General features: G+C 45.5%; 1 protein-coding gene across 1 annotated transcript in view; it reads left to right on the top strand.

Moving 5' to 3' along the window:
- Positions 1 to 22,062, top strand: part of LOC141085915 (uroplakin-3b-like protein 1) — a 42,522-nt gene that overhangs the window by 15,282 nt on the left and 5,178 nt on the right. Inside the window, exons 4-5 of the mRNA XM_073571550.1 lie at positions 1,665 to 1,741; positions 2,089 to 2,218. Of these exons, the coding sequence (XP_073427651.1) occupies positions 1,665 to 1,741; positions 2,089 to 2,218 (207 nt within the window). The remainder of the gene's footprint in view (positions 1 to 1,664; positions 1,742 to 2,088; positions 2,219 to 22,062) is intronic.

The following is a 22,062-nucleotide window of genomic DNA, read 5'->3' as shown; positions in this document are numbered from 1 at the left end:
ACACCGCCATAGCCTTACACATGGCTGCAGAAAATTGCATGCAAAAACCTGCATAGATGTGAATAAAATTTACTGCCTTAATTTGAATAAAATCTAACAATAATTCACACCATTGAATGACTATTCATTAATCAGCTGTTGCTGCTGCTACACCACCATAGCTTTACACATATAATATGCCCCACAATATACTTACTATCTTTAATTAGATACAACAGGGCTAAATGGCTGTAGAAAATTGCATGCAAAAACCTGCATAGATGTGAATAAAATTTACTGCCTTAATTTGAATAGAATCTAACACATAATTCACACCATTGAATGACTATTCATTAATCAGCTGTTGCTGCTGCTACACCGCCATAGCCTTACACATGGCTGCAGAAAATTGCATGCAAAAACCTGCATAGATGTGAATAAAATTTACTGCCTTAATTTGAATAAAATCTAACACATAATTCACACCATTGAATGACTATTCATTAATCAGCTGTTGCTGCTGCTACACCACCATAGCTTTACACATATAATATGCCCCACAATATACTTACTATCTTTAATTAGATACAACAGGGCTAAATGGCTGTAGAAAATTGCATGCAAAAACCTGCATAGATGTGAATGAAATTTACTGCCTTAATCTAACACACAATTCACACCATTAAATAACTATTCATTAATCAGCTATTGCTGCTGCTACACCACCATAGCCTTACACATATGTGGATTCTAATCACCCACAATATGCAATATATGCAGCCATTGCTGCTACAGCGCTACCACAGCCTCTCATGTATGCAGGTTAAAATGACCCAAAGCATGAAAATAAATGTGATGAATAAATCCCCAAATACATATTACCTGAGCGGTGTGCACAGTGGAGTTAGGCATAGAGTGGGATGCTGCTTCCCCGCACCCCAACGCGCGTTTCGCCCGTGCTTCTTCCTGGGGGTTTTATGGTTGTATGTCAATTAATGTTTAATAAAACATGTACTTTATGAAATGAGTGGCACTCTTGGTTATTGGGTCACCTGACAGTGACATAACCTTTGTGATATATTGGAAAAAAATTGTATAATATTTTATTATAAAAGCTAATAAAAAAAACTACACTGTCGCTGTAAGTGATTTGACCATTAGCTACAGCACAGGTCACATAAACTAAAAAATAGTGTTTTACATACTTTGAAACTAACTTCATTTATGACTATATTCTTATCATTTACCCTGATTTCTCACAAGTTTAAGGGTGTGTGCACACGCTGCGTCTTCTGCTGCGGATTGATCCGTGTGGATTTAGCAAAATCTGCAGGTAAATCCGCAGGTCAAAAGACCTGCAGTTTATCTGCGGATTACCCTGCGGTTTTGCCCTGCGGTTTATCACCTCTACAATGGAGGAGATGGTAAACCGCAGCGGAATCCGCAGAAAGAATTGACATGTCATTTCTTTCTGCGAATTAGAAACCGCAGCAAATCTGCGCAGAAAAATCCGCACTGTCTGCACTGCGGTTGCCATTTCCCATAGGATATTATGGTACTGTACACCGCAGCAGAAACTGCTTCGGATCTGCAGGACCAAAACCGCTGCGGATCCGCAGCAGAATCCGCAGCGTGTGCACACACCCTAAAAGGTTAAAAACCGAACTGTTCTTTTTTGTTTCTAGGGTTAAATTTGTTTTGCTGAATAATACTACACTAACCAGAGAGACGCGCTGGTCTGAAAAATTCAACCTCTTAACAGGTACCATATTTGAAATGATATTTGACTGCTACTTCACAGATACACAGAGATTGCTTGGTAAAAAATTGAAAAGGAACCCAGTATCCCAGTACCTACTGCTAAACTTGCCTGAAGGGGTTTAACACATTGCATTTTGACATATTTTGGTGGTATTTTTATGCCTTTTATGAGTTCAAAAACATTATTGACAGATGTTAATTTAAACTTTTTTTTTATTAAGTATTAGTTATTATCAGCAAGATTTACATTTTGACTATCCATAGTTACTATGTCTTTGTGAGTGCAGTCCAGCATATACGTTTACACCAGGTATACTATGTATGTGAAATTGTATTCTCTTTTAACAGGAATGAACAGAAGTACTATTGATACCGGGCCTGGTGGACGTAGTGCGGGAATGATCGTAATTGTTGTCATTCTCTCGGTTCTTCTGGCGTTTTTGCTTGCATTCCTGATAGCTGCAATTGCTGTTGGCAGGTAATGACATTATATGTATTATTTTATATTTTCATTATTAATTAGAATTTTGGTAAAGTTCCTTAGTTTTTTAGAACAACATCCTCTGTCCAAATGCCATATTTGCCAACTCTCGCCAGGAGCCCTGTGTCATGATACCAGTGCTGGGTGACCGGCAATGCTGGAGTTAATGTTCTGACCTCGGTGCAGACTCTCACCTGCACACCTGGGACCTATTATGGTGGCCTCTCATTGGTTCTGGGGAGGCTTCTTATAGCCTCAGGAAGCTCCCATCTCCCGTCAGTTATACTTTCGCCCTTGGCATTGTGTGGTGACCCCTGAGTGTGTTTGTGCTGTGTTCTGGTTGCATGATTCTCTGTGTATGACTTGGTCTGTTCTCTGGATATTGCTTTGGATTCTGCTTGGTCACTTTTTTTCTCGTTTCCAGTTTACTATTACATTCTGTCCAGGGTCAAAGAATGTCAAGGCTGACACCTTATCTCGTAGTTTTCACCCTGTGTCTGCCTCTGAGCCACCGTCCTCCATCCTGCACCCTGGGGTGGTGTTAGCAGGGATCTCGTCTGAATTGGAACGGGAAATTGAGGGGGCCCAGTCGCTGGCTCCTGCGGCCAAGCCAGGGGGCAAGTTGTTTGTCCCAGAGCAACTTCGCCTTAAACTCTTGCAAGAGTTCCACGAATCCAAGTTGTGTGCTCACCCTGGTACATCAGCCACGCGACTGGCGGTGGCTAGGATCTTCTGGTGGCCTACTCTTGGTTCTGATATAAAGAAATTCATTTCTGGTTGTGGGGTCTGCGCTCGTTCTAAAAGCTCCCATAGCCGGCCGGCGGGGGAGCTGATGCCCTTGGAAGTTCCCGAAAGACCGTGGACCCATCTGTCCATGGATTTTATTACCAATCTTCCCTCTTCCAGGGGTAATACGGTGGTATGGGTAGTGGTGGACAGATTTTCAAAGCAGGCTCATTTTGTACCCCTGTCCGCATTACCTTCTGCTGAGACCTTATCCAGATTGTTTGTGCAGCATGTGGTCTGCTTGCATGGGGTACCCCTGAATGTGGTGTCTGATCGTGGTGTGCAGTTTGTGGCTAAGTTTTGGCGTGCTTTCTGCAAAAAATTAGGGATATCTCTGTCCTTTTCGTCTGCATACCATCCTGAGAGTAATGGTCAGACGGAGCACACTAATCAGTCTCTGGAACAGATCCTTAGATGTCTGACTTCTGCTATACAGAATGACTAGTGTGATATACTGCCGTTGGCTGAATTTGCCTTCAATAGTCGGGTGAGTCAATCCACTGGTATGTCCCCTTTCTTGATCAACTATGGGTTCAGTCCTCATTTTGGTGAGTTTTCTCGTCTGGATACGGGGTGCCCAGGAGCTGAGGACTCTGTGCAGCGGTTAAAAGATACATGGGTTGAAGTCCAGTGGCGTATATCTAGGTCTCAAGCCAGGTATAAGTTTTTCGCGGACAGGAAACGAACACCTGGTCCCATGTTTCAGGTTGGAGAGAAAGTTTGGCTCTCCACGCGAAACATTAAGTTAAAGATTCCGTCAGCCAAGTTGGGCCCCAAATTCATTGGCCCGTACAAGATTGTGGAAAAAATCAACCCAGTAGCGTACAGGCTGTGCCTTCCACCCTCTTTCAAGATCCCTAATGTCTTCCATAGATCTCTACTGAAACCGTTTGAAGCAGTCCGGGGAGAATCCGAGTCCGCTGCTCCTCCGGTTTTGATTGAGGGACATGTGGAATATGAGATTGGTCACATCGTAGATTCTAGGTTGGTACGGCGGTCAGTACAGTACCTAGTTCATTGGAAGGGGTATGGGCCGGAGGAGAGGTCCTGGGTGCCGACCCGGTTGATGCATGCGGATCATCTGGTTCGGGCTTTCCATGCTAGATACCCGGGCAAGCCTGGGGGTCCAGAGGTCCCCCGTTGAGAGGGGGTACTGTCATGATACCAGTGCTGGGTGACCGGCATTGCTGGGGTTAATGTTCTGACCTCAGTGCAGACTCTCACCTGCACACCTGGGACCTATTATGGTGGCCGCTCATTGGTTCTGGGGAGGCTTCTTATAGCCTCAGGAAGCTCCCATCCCCCCCCGTCAGTTATACTTTCGCCCTTGGCATTGTGTGGTGACCCCTGAGTGTGTTAGTGCTGTGTTCTGGTTGCATGATTCTCTGTGTATGACTCGGTCTGTTCTCTGGATATTGCTTTGGATTCTGCTTGGTACCTTCTACGTCTGTTTGGTTTTGATCTCTGCTTGGCCCTGACTATCCGTTCTGTCTCATCCCTGGTACTTTACTGATATCTTGTGTATGACCTTTGGCTTTGCCTGACCTCCCGTCTGTTTATCCCTCCTGTACCTCGCTTGCCTGTACTGTGCATGACCCCCGCTTTGCCCAACTTTGAGTTTTCTACCTTCTTTGAAAGCAGGACGCTAAGCCCCGCCCCCTTGCAGTCACATGACCGTTCACATGACCGTAGGTCCTGTACCAGCTTGCTAAACTTCTACATTCAGGTCCTGTGCATCTTTATTTTCCAGCTGTTCTTGTCCCCAGGGGTCCCTACGGTGCGGGTGAGTCCCTGCTTAGCGGAGGCTGTACGCCGGCGCTGTCAGGACCCTGACACCTTGTAGGAGTTGACAAGACCCTGGAATCCTACCAAAACTTTAAGGAAAACAACACTTCTGGAAGGTTTCTTTTGTGTGATGTTGGCATTCTCTGTCTTTAGACAGAGTCTCGATGTTCAAACGAACATTAAGGAATCTGTCAGTAGGATGAACTCTCCTAAGCAGTGTATATGGGCGCACAGGTCATAGGAAGCTGAATTAAATGATATCTTGACATGTGTGATTTGATTTCTTACTCCAGACAAATCCACGTTTTTCTTGTATGTAAATCAGCTGTTCAGGACAATGAGCCGGACACTGATCTGCATGAGAATCTGCATCTAGATCTTATGATAAATGGAAAGTGTGATATTTAATCGCCGCTCTCTGCTCTCCTGATCTCACTGCAGAGCTGTGTGTGATGATTAGGCCGTGGTCACACTCGCATGTACAATGCGAGAAACTCGCACAAGTTTCTCGCATCAATACCCGGTACTCGGACCGGAGTGTGAGGCTGCATAGAAATACATGCAGCTGCACACTCCAGTCCTGAGTGCCAGCGGCAGCGCTAGGTACTGATGCAAGAGACTTGTGTGAGTTTCTAGCATTGCACACGCAAGTGTGACCCTGGCCTAAATGACACATCTGCAGGTTCCTCTCAGCTCCAGCTTCCAACTCACAGGCAGACAAGGCTGCAATACTGTTACAGTACAGCAGAGCTGTAGCAAATTTGCTTGTAAGGAGACAAAGTTCAGTTCTCTTGTTGTGTGTTAGTTGCATGATTCACACTGGTAACGGCTCCTTTTATTAAAAACTAGCTGAAGAGCCCGGCGCTGCCCGGGCATAGTAACTAACTGTGGTTAGTTATAGCAAATTATAATTATCCTTCATCCCATAGTCCTGTGCCCATATACCCATCATACATATCCACGATCCCATAGGCCCGTGCCCATATACCCATCATACATATCCTCCATCCCATAGTCGAGTGACCATATACCCATCACACATCCTCCATCCCATAGTCCCATGCCCATATACCCATCACACATCCTCCATCCCATAGTCGATTGCCCATATACCCATCGCACATCCTTCATCTCATAGTCCCATGCCCATATAGCCATCATACATATCCTCCATCCCATAGTCCCGGGCCCATATACCCATCATACATATCCGCCATCCCATAGTCCTGTGCCCATATACCTGTCATACATATCCTCCATCCATAGTCCAGTGCCCATATACCCATCACACATCCTCCATCCCATAGTCCCGTGCCCATATACCCGTCATACATATCCTCCATAGTCCAGTGCCCATATACCCATCACACATCCTCCATCCCATAGTCAACCATTATGACATCATAATGAGCGGCGGGGCTTGCAACCTATGATGACATCAGTGTCGCCATGGCAACCATTATGACATCATAATGAGGGGCGGGGCTTGATACACACACACTTTTTCCCCATTATGTAGATAGGGGCAAAATTGTTTGGTGAATTGGAATGCGCGGGGTTAAAATTTTTCCTCACAACATAGCCTAGTACACTCTCGGGGTCCAGACGTGTGACTGTGCCAAATTTTGTGGCTGTAGCTGCGACACTGCGGATGCCAATCCCGGACATACACACACACATACATACATACATACATACATACATACACACATTGAGCTTTATATATTAGACTAGCTGAAGAGCCCGGCGCTGCCCGGGCATAGTAACTAACTGTGGTTAGTTATAACAAATTATAATTATCCTCCATCCCATAATCGCGTGCCCATATACCCATCATACATATCCACCATCTCATAGGCCCGTGCCCATATACCCATCATGCATATCCTCCATCCCATAGTCCCGTGCCCATATACCCATCATACATATCAACGATCCCATAGGCCCGTGCCCATATACCCATCACACATATCCTCCATCCCATAGTCGAGTGCCCATATACCCATCACACATCCTCCATCCCATAGTCCCATGCCCATATACCCATCACATATATTCGCCATCCCATAGTCGAGTGCCCATATACCCATCACACATCCTTCATCTCATAGTCCCATGCCCATATACCCATCATACATATCCGCCATCCCGTAGTCCCGTGCCCATATACCCGTCATACATATCTTCCATCCCATAGTCCAGTGCCCATATACCCATCACACATCCTCCATCCCATAGTCCCATGCCCATATACCCATCACACATCCTCCATCCCATAGTCCCGTGCCCATATACCCGTCATACATATCCTCAATCCCATAGTCCAGTGCCCATATACCCATCACACATCCTCCATCCCATAGTCAACCATTATGACATCATAATGAGCGGCGGGGCTTGCAACCTATGATGACATCAGCGTCGCCATGGCAACCATTATGACATCATAATGAGGGGCGGGGCTTGATACACACACACTTTTTCCCCATTACGTAGATAGGGGCAAAATTGTTAGGTGAATTGGAACGCGCGGGGGTTAAAATTTCACCTCACAACATAGCCTAAGACACTCTCGGGGTCCAGACATGTGACTGTGCCAAATTTTGTGGCTGTAGTTGCGACGGTGCGGATGCCAATCCCGGACATACATACATACATACATACATACACACACATTGAGCTTTATATATTAGATAAGCACTGGAGGTAAATTCGTATACAGATCTGTGTCATGCTCATCCTCCCGAACAGCTCATTTACATATAAGAAAACATGCATTTCTCTGAAATAAGCCACCAGATCACAGGTACATATGTATTATTTTATTCATTTTTATGACCTACATGCCCATATATACTGATAAGGAAGGTTGCCCCTACTGACAAATTCCATTTAAGCAGTTAGAGCAGGAACAGTATAGCTGATAAAAGCAATCTTTTCATGTTACTGTAGCATATTGGAAGGAAACATGGTTGTGGGCTCACAGTAGTTTACCTAAATATTCAGAATTGAGAGTCCTCAGTAGTTGATACCTTTTAATGGCTAACTGAAAAGATGGTAACACATTGCAAGCTTTCGAGACTACTCAGGTCTCTTCATCAGGCTAGACTAATACAAAATCTGAAGAGTCACATATTTATGCACAATACAGCCTAAATATGTGACTTTTCAGATTTTGTATTAGTTATGCCTGATGAAGAGACCTGAGTAGTCTCGAAAGCTTGCAATGTGTTACCATCTTTTCAGTTAGCCATTAAAAGGTATCAACTACTGAGGACTCTCAATCCTGAATATTTTTCTATCTACTGGCTAACACGGTACAAAGATATACATCTTCCCTGTATCAGTAGTTTACCTAGTAGTTTAGAGCCACCTGTGAGGCAAAAAATGTTAATGATTGAAACCCAGTTTTGATATTACAGTTTAAAAATGATTGTGATGCTACAACAACTAAGTTAGGCGATGTCATATTACAGCAGCTTTCTTGGCTATAAATTAAAATGATGTCACAGCTGAGGAGATCATATTGTACTGACATGGTCATTACCTGACTCCCGCAGAATCAAATCACACTATGCTGACACTCTGATCAGAGTTTTGTTAGCATAATCGGCCCGATTCTCTTAAGCCCCCGTCACACATAGCGAGATCGCTAGTGATATCGCTAAAGCGTCACCGATTTTGTGACGCAACAGCGATATCGCTAGCGATATCACTACATGTGATACTTACCTCCGACCGGCTCCCCCGCTGTCTATCGCTGATCGCGCAAGATCGGCCTGGTCCATTTCTCGTCGTCGGCTTCCTGCTGGCGCCGACGAGCAACTCCATGAACGCGGGCGGAAGACGTCACCCTCGCTGCATGTGACAGGTAAGTGATGACCGCCGACTGCTGCTGCATCGCTGGTGAGATCTGCCTGTTTGGCAGCTCACTAGCGACCATTTAGCGATGCACCAGTGATCCTGACCGGGTCGTATCGTTGTCGGGATCGCTGGTGCATCGCTAAATGTAACGGGACCTTTAGATGAGAGAATTTACAGTCGTGTGACCCTGGCATCAATGTAAAAGTTGCTAATCACTGGCAGAGCAGGCACATTCACATATTTCATAAGTGGCCATTCACTTAAATGGTTGCCATTCGTGTCAACATTTTTCATGCCGTGAAAGCTAAACCAGAGCTGTATGTATCTTCTAGTTCTGAAGGAGAGTACGTTCATCCATCAGGACATATAAGTACATCCCATGGATGATGCAGGCATAGGGGGCCAATGGAAATAAATATAAAAACTCCCGCTGTCACAGCTGAGACCGACGATAGCTTCAGTCCCAGCAAGTTATCTCCTCAGATGAGGTGGTCAATAGCAACCCTGGCATCTGAGGAGTTTGACAGAGGGAGAGCTCTCCTTCTGTCAACCCATTGCCTACCCCACAGCATGATCATATGGTGCCCAGTGATTGGTATTGCCTAACAACGGCCTAAATGTCTGCCATGTACCTTAATGAATGTATTAGATCCTACCGGAGGTGGGATCCACTTAGGCTAAGTTCTTACGATGAGAATTTAGTACATTTTTTATGCGGGATATTTTCACTACACAAAAAAATGCAGCGTATTACAATTCCAGAAAAGTATAGGGGATGTATGTAAATCTTAATGTGCTTTCTTCTGCACTGTGCAAACTGACTAGTGGTGCTATTTTGAAATCTGAGACAAGTTAACCTCTCTTGTGGTATATAAGTATTTTATTTGTGGATTTTCCTATAGAGTTAACTGAGATAAGAAAAATTGGCAGATAAAAAATGCATATGCTTATTTACAGCTTTTCACTCCGCAGAATAAATAAAAATGCATGTAATCTGCACATAACATTATCAATAAAGTTTTATCAAAACTAAGTAACAGTAATTTTCCAAAGGACAAAAAATAAGTGCTACACAAATCAACATAAAAAAAACACAATGAAATGCAATGAAAAAATGCTAGTAACCTAGTTTAGCTAATTAGTGCAAAAATGCTGCAGAAAATTTGCAGCATCAAAAACCAAATACTCATGCTGTGAACTGAGCCTAACTGGCATGTCAGTATAACAATTACAAGCTAGAGCAATGCACTGCACTACATAGATTGAGTAGTGTATTACCTACCCGATTAAAGGATCACTCAAGTCCTTTTCTGAGATTAGTAAATGTTGAAAAAAAGCGTACATTTTTTTCCAGTTCTCCTGTAATAAATGTAATTGTGTAATATAAAAAAAAATAAACTTCCTAAAAAAAGCAACCCATACTATATACAGTTGTGGCCAAAAGTATTGACACCCCTGCAATTTTGTCAGATAATACTCAGTTTCTTCCTGAAAATTATTGCAAACACAAATTCTTTGGTATTATTATCTTCATTTAATTTGTCTTAAATTAAAAAACACAAATAGAATTGTCCTAAAGCCAAATTGGATATAATTCCACACCAAACACAAAAAAGAGGGTGGACAAAAGTATTGGCACTGTTCGAAAAATCATGTGATGCTTCTCTAATTTGTGTAATTAACAGCACCTGTAACTTACCTGTGGCACCTAACAGGTGTTGGCAATAACTAAATCACACTTGCAGCCAGTTGACATAGATTAAAGTTGACTCAACCTCTGTCCTGTGTCCTTGTGTGTACCACATTGAGCATGGAGAAAAGAAAGAAGACCAAAGAACTGTCTGAGGACTTGAGAAACCAAATTGTGAGGAAGCATGAGCAATCTCAAGGCTACAAGTCCATCTCCAAATACCTGAATGTTCCTGTGTCTACCGTGCGCAGTGTCATCAAGAAGTTTAAAGCCCATGGCACTGTGGCTAACCTCCCTAGATTTGGACGGAAAAGAAAAATTGACAAGAGATTTCAACACAAGATTGTGCGGATGTTGGATAAAGAACCTCGACTAACATCCAAACAAGTTCAAGCTGCCCTGCAGTCCGAGGGTACAACAGTGTCAACCCGTACTATCCGTCGGCGTCTGAATGAAAAGGGACTGTATGGTAGGAGACCCAGGAAGACCCCACTTCTTACCTCGAGACATAAAAAAGCCAGGAGTTTGCCAAAACTTACCTGAAAAAGCCTAAAATGTTTTGGAAGAATGTTCTCTGGTCAGATGAGACAAAAGTAGAGCTTTTTGGGCAAAGGCATCAACATAGAGTTTACAGGAGAAAAAAAGAGGCATTCAAAGAAAAAAACACGGTCCCTACAGTAGAACATGGCGGAGGTTCTCTGATGTTTTGGGGTTGCTTTGCTGCCTCTGGCACAGGACTGCTTGACCGTGTGCATGGCATTATGAAGTCTGAAGACTACCAACAAATTTTGCAGCATAATGTAGGGCCCAGTGTGAGAAAGCTGGGTATCCCTCAGAGGTCATGGGTCTTCCAGCAGGACAATGACCCAAAACACACTTCAAAAAGCACTAGAAAATGGTTTGAGAGAAAGCACTGGAGACTTCTAAGGTGGCCAGCAATGAGTCCAGACCTGATTCCCATAGAACACCTGTGGAGAGATCTAAAAATCGCAGTTTGGAGAAGGCACCCTTCTAATATCAGGGACCTGGAGCAGTTTGCCAAAGAAGAATGGTCTAAAATTCCAGCAGAGCATTGTAAGAAACTCATTGATGGTCACCGGAAGCGGTTGGTCGCAGTTATTTTGGCTAAAGGTTGTGCAACCAAGTATTAGGCTGAAGGTGCCAATACTTTTGTCTGTCCCATTTTTGGAGTTTTGTGTGAAATGATCAATGTTTTGCTTTTTGCTTCATTCTCTTTTGTGTTTTTTCATTTAAGACAAATTAAATGAAGATAATAATACCAAAGAATTTGTGATTGCAATCATTTTCAGGAAGAAACTGAGTATTATCTGACAAAATTGCAGGGGTGTCAATACTTTTGGCCACAACTGTATCATTATATATATATACCCAGGCCCGGATTGATAATGTGCCCAACCGGGCATTTTCCCGCTGGGCCGCTGTCATGTGGGCCGCGGGCTGGCAGCGCCCTCTCATCTGGCCTCTTGCCAGCTGATGCGGCCACTGGACTGGCTGTTCTTCATGCCGCCGGCCCTCTGTGGGCACGGGTTATAGCAGGGAGATAAGCCGCCACGCACCCCATCCTCTCCCTCCAGAGACCCCCCTCCGCAGCCACTCACATCATCGCTTGGCTGCTCTCTTCTCTGCGAACAGGACCTGTGATGAGGTCACAGGAGGGGAGGAGTCAGGGGGTCCCATGATCAGGGTCCTCTGTCCAGACCCCTGATCATGTGACCCCTGACTCCTCTCCTCCTGTGACCTCATCACAGGTCCTGTGCACACATCCCTGCCTCTTGGTGTCTGCAGGAGTCTGCTGTGCTGGTTGTCTTGGTGCTGGATGAGGGAAGTTTGTGTGGGGTCAGGAGGGGTTTACAGGGTGGATGTAGTAGAGCTGTGTGTGTGTACGAGGTGTACAGAGCAGAGTCGCGTGTGTACGAGGTGTACGGAGCAGAGTCCCGTGTGTACAAGGTGTACGGAGTGGAGCCGTGTGTGTACGAGGTGTACAGAGCGGAGCCGTGTGTGTACGAGGTGTACGGAGCGGAACCGTGTGTGTACGAGGTGTACGGAGGGGAGCCGTGTGTGTATGAGGTGTACAGAGTGGAGCCGCATGTGTACAATGGTGTACAGAGTGGAGCCATGTGTGTACGAGATGTACATAGCGGAGCCATGTGTGTTCGAGGTGTACGGTGCGGAGCCGCGTGTGTACGAGGTGTACGGAGCAGAGCATGTATGAGGTGGACAGAGCGGAGCCGTGTGTGTACGAGGTGTAAGGAGCAGAGCCATGTGTGTACGAGGTGTATGGAGCGAAGCCAGAGGTGTACGGAGCGGAGCCGGATGTGTACGAGGTGTACGGAGTGGAGCAGAGCCGGGTGTGTATGAGGTGTACGGAGTGGAGCCGCGTGTGTACGAGGTGTACGGAACGGAGCCATGTGTGTACGAGGTGTACAGAGCGGAGCCGCATGTGTACAATGGTGTACAGAGTGGAGCCATGTGTACAATGGTGTACAGAGTGGAGCCATGTGTGTACAAGATGTACATAGCGGAGCCATGTGTGTTCGAGGTGTACGGTGCAGAGCCGCGTGTGTACGAGGTGTACGGAGCAGAGCATGTATGAGGTGGACAGAGCGGAGCCGTGTGTATGGAGCGGAGCCGTGTGTGTACGAGGTGTAAGGAGCAGAGCCGTGTGTTTACGAGGTGTACGGAGCGAAGTCGGAGGTGTATGGAGCGGAGCCGGATGTGTACGAGGTGTACGGAGTGGAGCAGAGCCGAGTGTGTATGAGGTCTACGGAGCGGAGCCGCGTGTGTACGAGGTGTACGGAACGGAGCCGTGTGTGTACGAGGTGTACAGAGCGGAGCCGCATGTGTACGAGGTGTACGGAGCACAGCATGTATGAGGTGGACAGAGCGGAGTCGTGTGTATGGAGCGGAGCCGTGTGTGTACGAGGTGTACGGAGTGGAGCAGAGCCGGGTGTGTACGAGGTGTACGGAGTGGAGCCGCGTGTGTACGAGGTGTATGGAGCGGAGCCGGAGGTGTGTACAATGTCTAAGGAGTGGAGCCGTGTGTGTACGAGGTGTACGGAGCGGAGGTATGTACAAGGTCTAAGGAGCGGAGCCGTGTGTGTACGAGGTGTATGGAACGGAGCCCTGTGTGTGCAAAGTGTACAGATCTGAGCCTTGTGTTTACGGAGCGGAGCAGATCCGGGTGTGTACGGAATGAAGCCGCGTGTGTACGGAATGAAGCCGCGTTTGTGCGGGGTGTACGGAGCGGAGTGGAGCTGCGTGTGTATGGAGCGGAGCTGCGTGTGTACGAGGCGTATGGAGCAAAGTCGCATGTGTTCAAGGTTTACGGAGTGGAGCCATGTGTGTACAAGGTGTACAGAGCATGGCCGCGTGTGTACAAGGCGTACGGAGCAGAGTCGCATTTGTACGAGTTTTACGGAGTGGAGCCAAGTGTGCACTGAGTGGAGCCATGTGTGCGCGAGGTGTACGGAGCGGAGCCGTGTGTGTACGAGGCATACAAAGTTGAACCGTGTGTGTATGAGGCGTGCGGAGCCATGCGTGTACAAGGTATATGGTGGGGAGCATTCATACCTCCCAAACGTCACGTATCCAATGCTTCAGATCACCGTGTCCTCCTCGGACAGCGGGATTGCCTTGGAATCGGGGATGCCGGCCATGTGAGCGTATCATGAAATGTCCTGCATCGGGAGGCTCAGGTGGGCACTACAATGGGAGCCGGGCTGCTATAGTATCTTTATAGAATATTTCTTTATCTCTCTGTTTCTTTCTCTCTCTGTTCTTTCCTTCTTTCTCTCTCTAATCTTTCTTTTTTTCTTTCTCTCTCTCTGTTCTTTCTTTCTTTTCCTCAGTACCAGCCACTGTGCCCAAAATGGCTGATGTGTATACACTGTACACTGTATATACATCAGCCTCGAGTCAGCACCTATCTATACGTAACCCTCAGCACCAGTGTATACATCAGCACCTGTATAATACACAGGTGCTGGGGCTGATGTATATTCAGGTGTTGGCGGGGGTGATGTATATACTGGTGCTGACTTGAGGCTGATGTACAGTGGGGCAAAAAAGTATTTAGTCAGTCAGCAATAGTGCAAGTTCCACCACTTAAAAAGATGAGAGGCGTCTGTAATTTACATCATAGGTAGACCTCAACTATGGGAGACAAACTGAGAAAAAAAAATCCAGAAAATCACATTGTCTGTTTTTTATTTCATTTTATTTGCATATTATGGTGGAAAATAAGTATTTGGTCAGAAACAAAATTTCATCTCAATACTTTGTGATATATCCTTTGTTGGCAATGACAGAGGTCAAACGTTTTCTGTAAGTCTTTACAAGGTTGCCACACACTGTTGTTGGTATGTTGGCCCATTCCTCCATGAAGATCTCCTCTAGAGCAGTGATGTTTTTGGCTTTTCGCTTGGCAACACGGACTTTCAACTCCCTCCAAAGGTGTTCTATAGGGTTGAGATCTGGAGACTGGCTAGGCCACTCCAGGACCTTGAAATGCTTCTTACGAAGCCACTCCTTCGTTGCCCTGGTGGTGTGCTTTGGATCATTGTCATGTTGAAAGACCCAGCCACGTTTCATCTTCAATGCCCTTGCTGATGGAAGGAGGTTTGCACTCAAAATCTCACGATACATGGCCCCATTCATTCTTTCATGTACCCGGATTAGTCGTCCTGGCCCCTTTGCAGAGAAACAGCCCCAAAGCATGATGTTTCCACCACCATGCTTTACAGTAGGTATGGTGTTTGATGGATGCAACTCAGTATTCTTTTTCCTCCAAACACGACAAGTTGTGTTTCTACCAAACAGTTCCAGTTTGGTTTCATCAGACCATAGGACATTCTCCCAAAACTCCTCTGGATCATCCAAATGCTCTCTAGCAAACTTCAGACGGGCCCGGACATGTACAGGCTTAAGCAGTGGGACACGTCTGGCACTGCAGGATCTGAGTCCATGGTGGCGTAGTGTGTTACTTATGGTAGGCCTTGTTACATTGGTCCCAGCTCTCTGCAGTTCATTCACTAGGTCCCCCCGCGTGGTTCTGGGATTTTTGCTCACCGTTCTTGTGATCATTCTGACCCCACGGGGTGGGATTTTGCGTGAAGCACCAGATCGAGGGAGATTATCAGTGGTCTTGTATGTCTTCCATTTTCTAATTATTGCTCCCACAGTTGATTTCTTCACTCCAAGCTGGTTGGCTATTGCAGATTCAGTCTTCCCAGCCTGGTGCAGGGCTACAATTTTGTTTCTGGTGTCCTTTGACAGCTCTTTGGTCTTCACCATAGTGGAGTTTGGAGTCAGACTGTTTGAGGGTGTTCACAGGTGTCTTTTTATACTGATAACAAGTTTAAACAGGTGCCATTACTACAGGTAATGAGTGGAGGAAAGAGGAGACTCTTAAAGAAGAAGTTACAGGTCTGTGAGAGCCAGAAATCTTGATTGCTTGTTTCTGACCAAATACTTATTTTCCACCATAATATGCAAATAAAATGAAAAAAAAACAGACAATGTGATTTTCTGGATTTTTTTTTCTCAGTTTGTCTCCCATAGTTGAGGTCTACCTATGATGTAAATTACAGACGCCTCTCATCTTTTTAAGTGGTGGAACTTGCACTATTGCTGACTGACTAAATACTTTTTTGCCCCACTGTATATATGGGCTGTATGTATATACATCACTGATCAGCCTCTAGTCAGCACCTATATATATATATAATAATAATAATAATCTTTATTTATATAGCGCCAACATATTCCGCAGCGCTTTACAGTTTAACAGTTTCAAAACACAAGTCATAAGTAACAACGCTAACAATACAATAATTAAAGCAAAATAAGACGAAATAAGATGACCCTGCTCGTGAGAGCTTACAATCTACAATGAGGTGAGGGAGATACAGAGTACAGAGTACAGGGGTGTATATACAATGGTGTATTTACAATGAAGGTCCAGCCATCTTGCGGGAGTGAAGGATGGATGGAGATAGTGAATGGGCTACACACGCACACTTACACAGAGAATGACTTTGATTAGTGAATGTGATAGGCCGCTCTGAACAGGTGTGTTTTGAGGGAGCGCCTGAAACTATGCAAATTGTGGATAGTCCTGATTTCTTGGGGTAGAGCATTCCAGAGGATAGGAGCAGCACGGGAGAAGTCTTGGAGTCGGGAGTGGGAGGTACGGATTAGTGCAGAGGTTAGTCGAAAGTCGTTTGCAGAGCGCAGCGATCGGCTAGGCCGATAGACAGAAATGAGAGAAGAGATGTAAGGGGGTGCCGCACTGTGGAGAGCTTTGTGGGTGAGAACAAGTACTTTGAATTGGATCCTATAATGAATGGGCAGCCAATGTAAGGACTGGCGAAGAGCGGACGCGTCTGAGTACCGATTACCCAGATGGACGGTCCTGGCCGCTGCATTAAGTATATATATTCAGTCCTAGGACCCCTACTATTCTCCATCTACACCTTCGGCTTGGGACAGCTCATAAAATCCCACGGTTTGCAGTATCACCTCTACGCTGATGACACGCAGATCTACCTATTTGGACCCGATATCACCTCCTTACTGACCAAAATCCCACAATGTCTGTCTGCTATCTCAGCCTTCTTCTCTGTTCGTTTTCTCAAGCTGAACATGGACAAAACAGAATTCATCATCTTTCCCCCATCTCACTCAACCCCTCCACCAGACCTATCCATCAATGTCAATGGCTGCTCGCTTTCTCCAATCCCGCACGCTCGGTGCCATGGGGTGATCCTCAACTCTGCGCTCTCTTTCAAACCAAATATCCAAGCCCTCACCTCCTCCTGCCACCTCAAACTCAAAAATATTTCCTGGATCCGCTCATTCCTCAACCACGAAACCACAAAAACACTAGTGCATGCTCTTATCATCTCCTGTCTAGACTACTGCAACCTCCTACTCTCTGGCCTCCCCTCTAGCACTCTGGTACCACGCCAGTCCATCCTACTCTCTGCTGCCTGACTAATCCACCTGTCTCCCCGCTATTCCCCAGCCTTCCCCCTATGCCAGGCCCTTCACTGGCTTCCTATTGCCCAGAGGCTCCAATTCAGAACCCTAACCATGACATACAAAGCCATCCACAACCTGTCTCCTCCATACATCTGTGACATGGTCTCAGGTACATACCTGCACGCAACCTTTGATCATCTCAAGATCTCCTTCTCCCCTTATCTCTTCTTCCCACAACCGCATACAAGACTTGTCCCGTGCTTCCCCCATACTCTGGAACTCTCTGCCGCAACACATCAGACTCTCACCATCAACGGAAACCTTCAAGAAGAACCTGAAGACCCACCTGTTCCGACAAGCCTACAGCCTGCAATGATCTTCGGTCTACTGAACCACCGCCCGACCTGCTCTACCCTCTCCTACTGTATCCTCACTCATCCCTGTAGACTGTGAGCCCTCGTGGGCAGGATCCCCTCTCCTTATGTACTTGTGTGTCTTATCTTACACATGTTTATTATACTTGTCTATATTTCCCCTTTTCACATGTAACGCGCCATGGAATAAATGGCACTATATAAATGCATAATAATAATAATAATATATATACACCAGCCCTAGCACCTGTATATACATCAGTCCCAGCACCCATATATACATCAGCCCCAGCACCCATATATACACCAGCCCTAGCACCCATATATACATCAGCCCCCTGCACCATATATACATCAGCCCCAACACCTGTATATTCATCAGCCCCAGCACCTGTATACACATCAGCCCCAGGACCTGTATATACATCAGCCCCAGCACCTGTATATACATCAGCCCTAGCACCCGTATATACACCAGCCCCAGCACCGGCATATACATCAGCCCCAGCACCCACATATACATCAGCCCCAGCACCCGTATATACATCAGCCCCAGCACCCGTATATACACCAGCCCCAGCACCCGTATATACATCAGCCCCAGCACCTGTATATACATCGGCCCCAGCACCCGTATATACATCAGCCCCAGCACCTGTATATACATCAGCCCCAGCACCCATATATACATCAGTCCCAGCACCTGTATATACATCAGCCCCAGTACCCGTATATACATCAGCCCCCGCACCCGTATATACATATGTATATACAGTAGTCTCAATGTGATATATATTCAACAGCATATAACATAATATAGTATAATACTGTCAATTATAATGTAGAGTTGTGTGTATACAGTGTAGAGCTGTTCATATAGTATGTTGCTGTGTATATAGTATATAGTGTGGAATCCACACTATATACACTGGCCCATCTCTACACTATATAGTATATACACCGCTCCACTCTATATTCCTTACCACAGTATATTGTGTAGAGCTGTGTACATTGTGTATACTCCTCCTGTCCTGTATACATGGTGTAAATATAAGTACCCGTATATACACCAGCCCCAGCACCCGTATATACATCAGCCCCAGCACCTGTATATACATCGGCCCCAGCACCCGTATATACACTCACTGGCCACTTTATTAGGTACACCTGTCCAACTGTGTGTTAAGACTTAATTTCTAATCAGCCAATCACATGGCGGCAACTCAGTGCATTTAGGCATGTAGACATGGTCAAGACAATCTCCTGCAGTTCAAACCGAGCATCAGTATGGGGAAGAAAGGTGATTTGAGTGCCTTTGAACGTGGCAAGATTGTTGGTGCCAGAAGGGCTGGTCTGAGTATTTCAGAAACTGCTGATCTACTGGGATTTTCACGCACAACCATCTCTAGGGTTTACAGAGAATGGTCCGAAAAAGAAAAAAAATCCATTGAGCGGCAGTTCTGTGGCCGGAAATGCCATGTTGATGCCAGAGGTCAGAGGAGAATGGGCAGACTGGTTCGAGCTGATAGAAAGGCAACAGTGACTCAAATTGCCACCCGTTACAACCAAGGTAGGCAGAAGAGCATCTCTGAACGCACAGTGCGTCGAACTTTGAGGCAGATGGGCTACAGCAGCAGAAGACCACACTGGGTACCACTCCTCTCAGCTAAGAACAGGAAACTGAGGCTACAATTTGCACAAGCTCATCGAAATTGGACAGTAGAAGATTGGAAAAACGTTGCCTGGTCTGATGAGTCTCGATTTCTGCTGCGACATTCGGATGGTAGGGTCAGAATTTGGCGTAAACAACATGAAAGCATGGATCCATCCTGCCTTGTATCAACGGTTCAGGCTGGTGGTGGTGGTGTCATGGTGTGGGGAATTTTTTCTGGGCACTCTTTGGGCCCCTTGGTGCCAATTGAGCATCGTTGCAACGCCACAGCCTACCTGAGTATTGTTGCTGACCATGTCCATCCCTTTATGACCACAATGTACCCAACATCTGATGGCTACTTTCAGCAGGATAATGCGCCATGTCATAAAGCTCGAATCATCTCAGATTGGTTTCTTGAACATGACAATGAGTTTACTGTACTCAAATGGCCTCCTCAGTCACCAGATCTCAATCCAATAGAGCATCTTTGGGATGTGGTGGAACGGGAGATTCGCATCAGGGATGTGCAGCCGACAAATCTGCGCCAACTGTGTGATGCCATCATGTCAATATGGTCCAAAATCTCTGAGGAATGCTTCCAGCACCTTGTTGAATCTCTGCCACGAAGAATTGAGGCAGTTCTGAAGGCAAAAGGGGGTCCAACCCGTTACTAGCATGGTGTACCTAATAAAGTGGCCAGTGAGTGTACATCAGCCCCAGCACCTGTATATACATCAGCCCCAGCACCCATATATACATCAGTCCCAGCACCTGTATATACATCAGCCCCAGCACCCGTATATACATCAGCCCCCGCACCCGTATATACATATGTATATACAGTAGTCTCAATGTGATATATATTCAACAGCATATAACATAATATACTATAATACTGTCAATTATAATGTAGAGTTGTGTGTATACAGTGTAGAGCTGTTCATATAGTATGTTGCTGTGTATATAGTGTGGAATCCACACTATATACACTGGCCCATCTCTACACTATATAGTATATACACCGCTCCACTCTATATTCCTTACCACAGTATATTGTGTAGAGCTGTGTACATTGTGTATACTCCTCCTGTCCTGTATACATGGTGTAAATATAAGTATCTGCTCTAAGTGTGTGTATCTATGAAAATAAAAAGCGCTCCGATGAATTGTGCAAAGTGGCGGACTCTTTATTAGCCCATGTGACAAAGTTTTGGATCTATAACAGATCATTTCTCTGCTATAGAATTGAAATATTACCACACGAGCTAATAAAGTCCTCCACTTTCTCTTATTTAATCATTTAATCGGTGTGCTGATTATTTTCTTTTTATAAATGCCTTTGATTTAAGGATGTGTGTCCTAAAAGCATTTCACCCACTGCTTAATATTTGGTGGTGCTCAATTATGACACATATCAAGGCTGACATCACCACCCGGCAAAAGCGGGCAAGTGCCGTCGGGGACTTGGCATGCTATGGGGCTCGTAAGTAGGGGCTTCGGTGCCAGCGCAGACACAGTTGAAAACAATGATGAGTGAGGAAGCCATCTGCTGATTCTCCCTCTGTCATCATTCCCCCTTTGCGTCTGAGCTCTGTGACGTCTTAGTGCAGAGGGTGCAATGACATCACTACAGCAAATCGTTTGTGCCAAGCAGTGCAGAGGATCAAAATACACTGAGGAGACCAGAGCAGTCGGGACAGGTAGAAGTATTAAATGGGGCCCATTATACTGCATGAAGTAATGTATGGGGCCCATTATACTGTATTATGGGGCCCATTATACTATAAAAAAGTAATATATGGGGCCCATTATACTGTTTGAAGTAATATACAGTATGTGGGCCCATTATACTGTATGGACCATTATATGGGGCCCATAAAACTGTATGCAGTAATGTATGGGGCCCATAATAGTGTATGGAGCATTATAGGGGCTCATTGTACCGTATGGAGGAATATGTGGGGTCCATTGTACTGTATGGAGCAATATATGGGGCCATTATACTGTATGGAGCATTATGTGTTGCCCGTAATACTGTATGGAGGACTATGTGGTGCCCATAATACTGTATGGAGGACTATGTGGTGCCCATAATACTCTATGGAGGACTATGTGGTGCCCATAATACTCTATGGAGGACTATATGGTGCCCATAATACTGTATGGAGGTCTATGAGGTGTCTATAATACTATATGGAGGACTATGTGGGGCCCATAATACTGTATGGAGGACTATATGGTGCCTATAATACTCTACAGAGGACTATATGGTGCCCATAATACTGTAAAGAGGACTATGTGGTACCAATAACAATGTATAGAGGACTAAGTTGTGCCCATAATACTGTATGGAGGACTATGTGGTGCCCATAATACTGTATGGAGGGTTATCCAAATTTGGAAGTTCTCCCCTATCTTTTGGATAGGGGATGACTTTCTGTTTGTTGTGGATCTGACCGCTGGGACCCCCATGATCCTAGGAAACGTAGCTTTGAAGAGCACCATGTAAATGGAGCTGTGGTCCAATCATACGCACTGTGACGCCATTAACATGTGGCTCTTTAAATAACTCCTTTAATAGAGTGATAGGGACGACAAAGTATATAAAAAATTCGCTGATTGGGGCTGATGAGTGCTATAGTTTGTGGGCTGGTGGGGTTTGTGTGGCAGGGCTGCTTTTTTTGTC

The sequence above is a fragment of the Dendrobates tinctorius genome, unplaced genomic scaffold, assembly GCF_039654945.1.
Source record: "Dendrobates tinctorius isolate UK_male_01 unplaced genomic scaffold, ASM3965494v1 ptg000007l, whole genome shotgun sequence".
Classification (NCBI taxonomy): Eukaryota; Metazoa; Chordata; class Amphibia; order Anura; family Dendrobatidae; genus Dendrobates; species Dendrobates tinctorius.
Note: the sequence above shows the minus strand (reverse complement) of the source record. Positions and strands in the feature narration are given on the sequence as shown.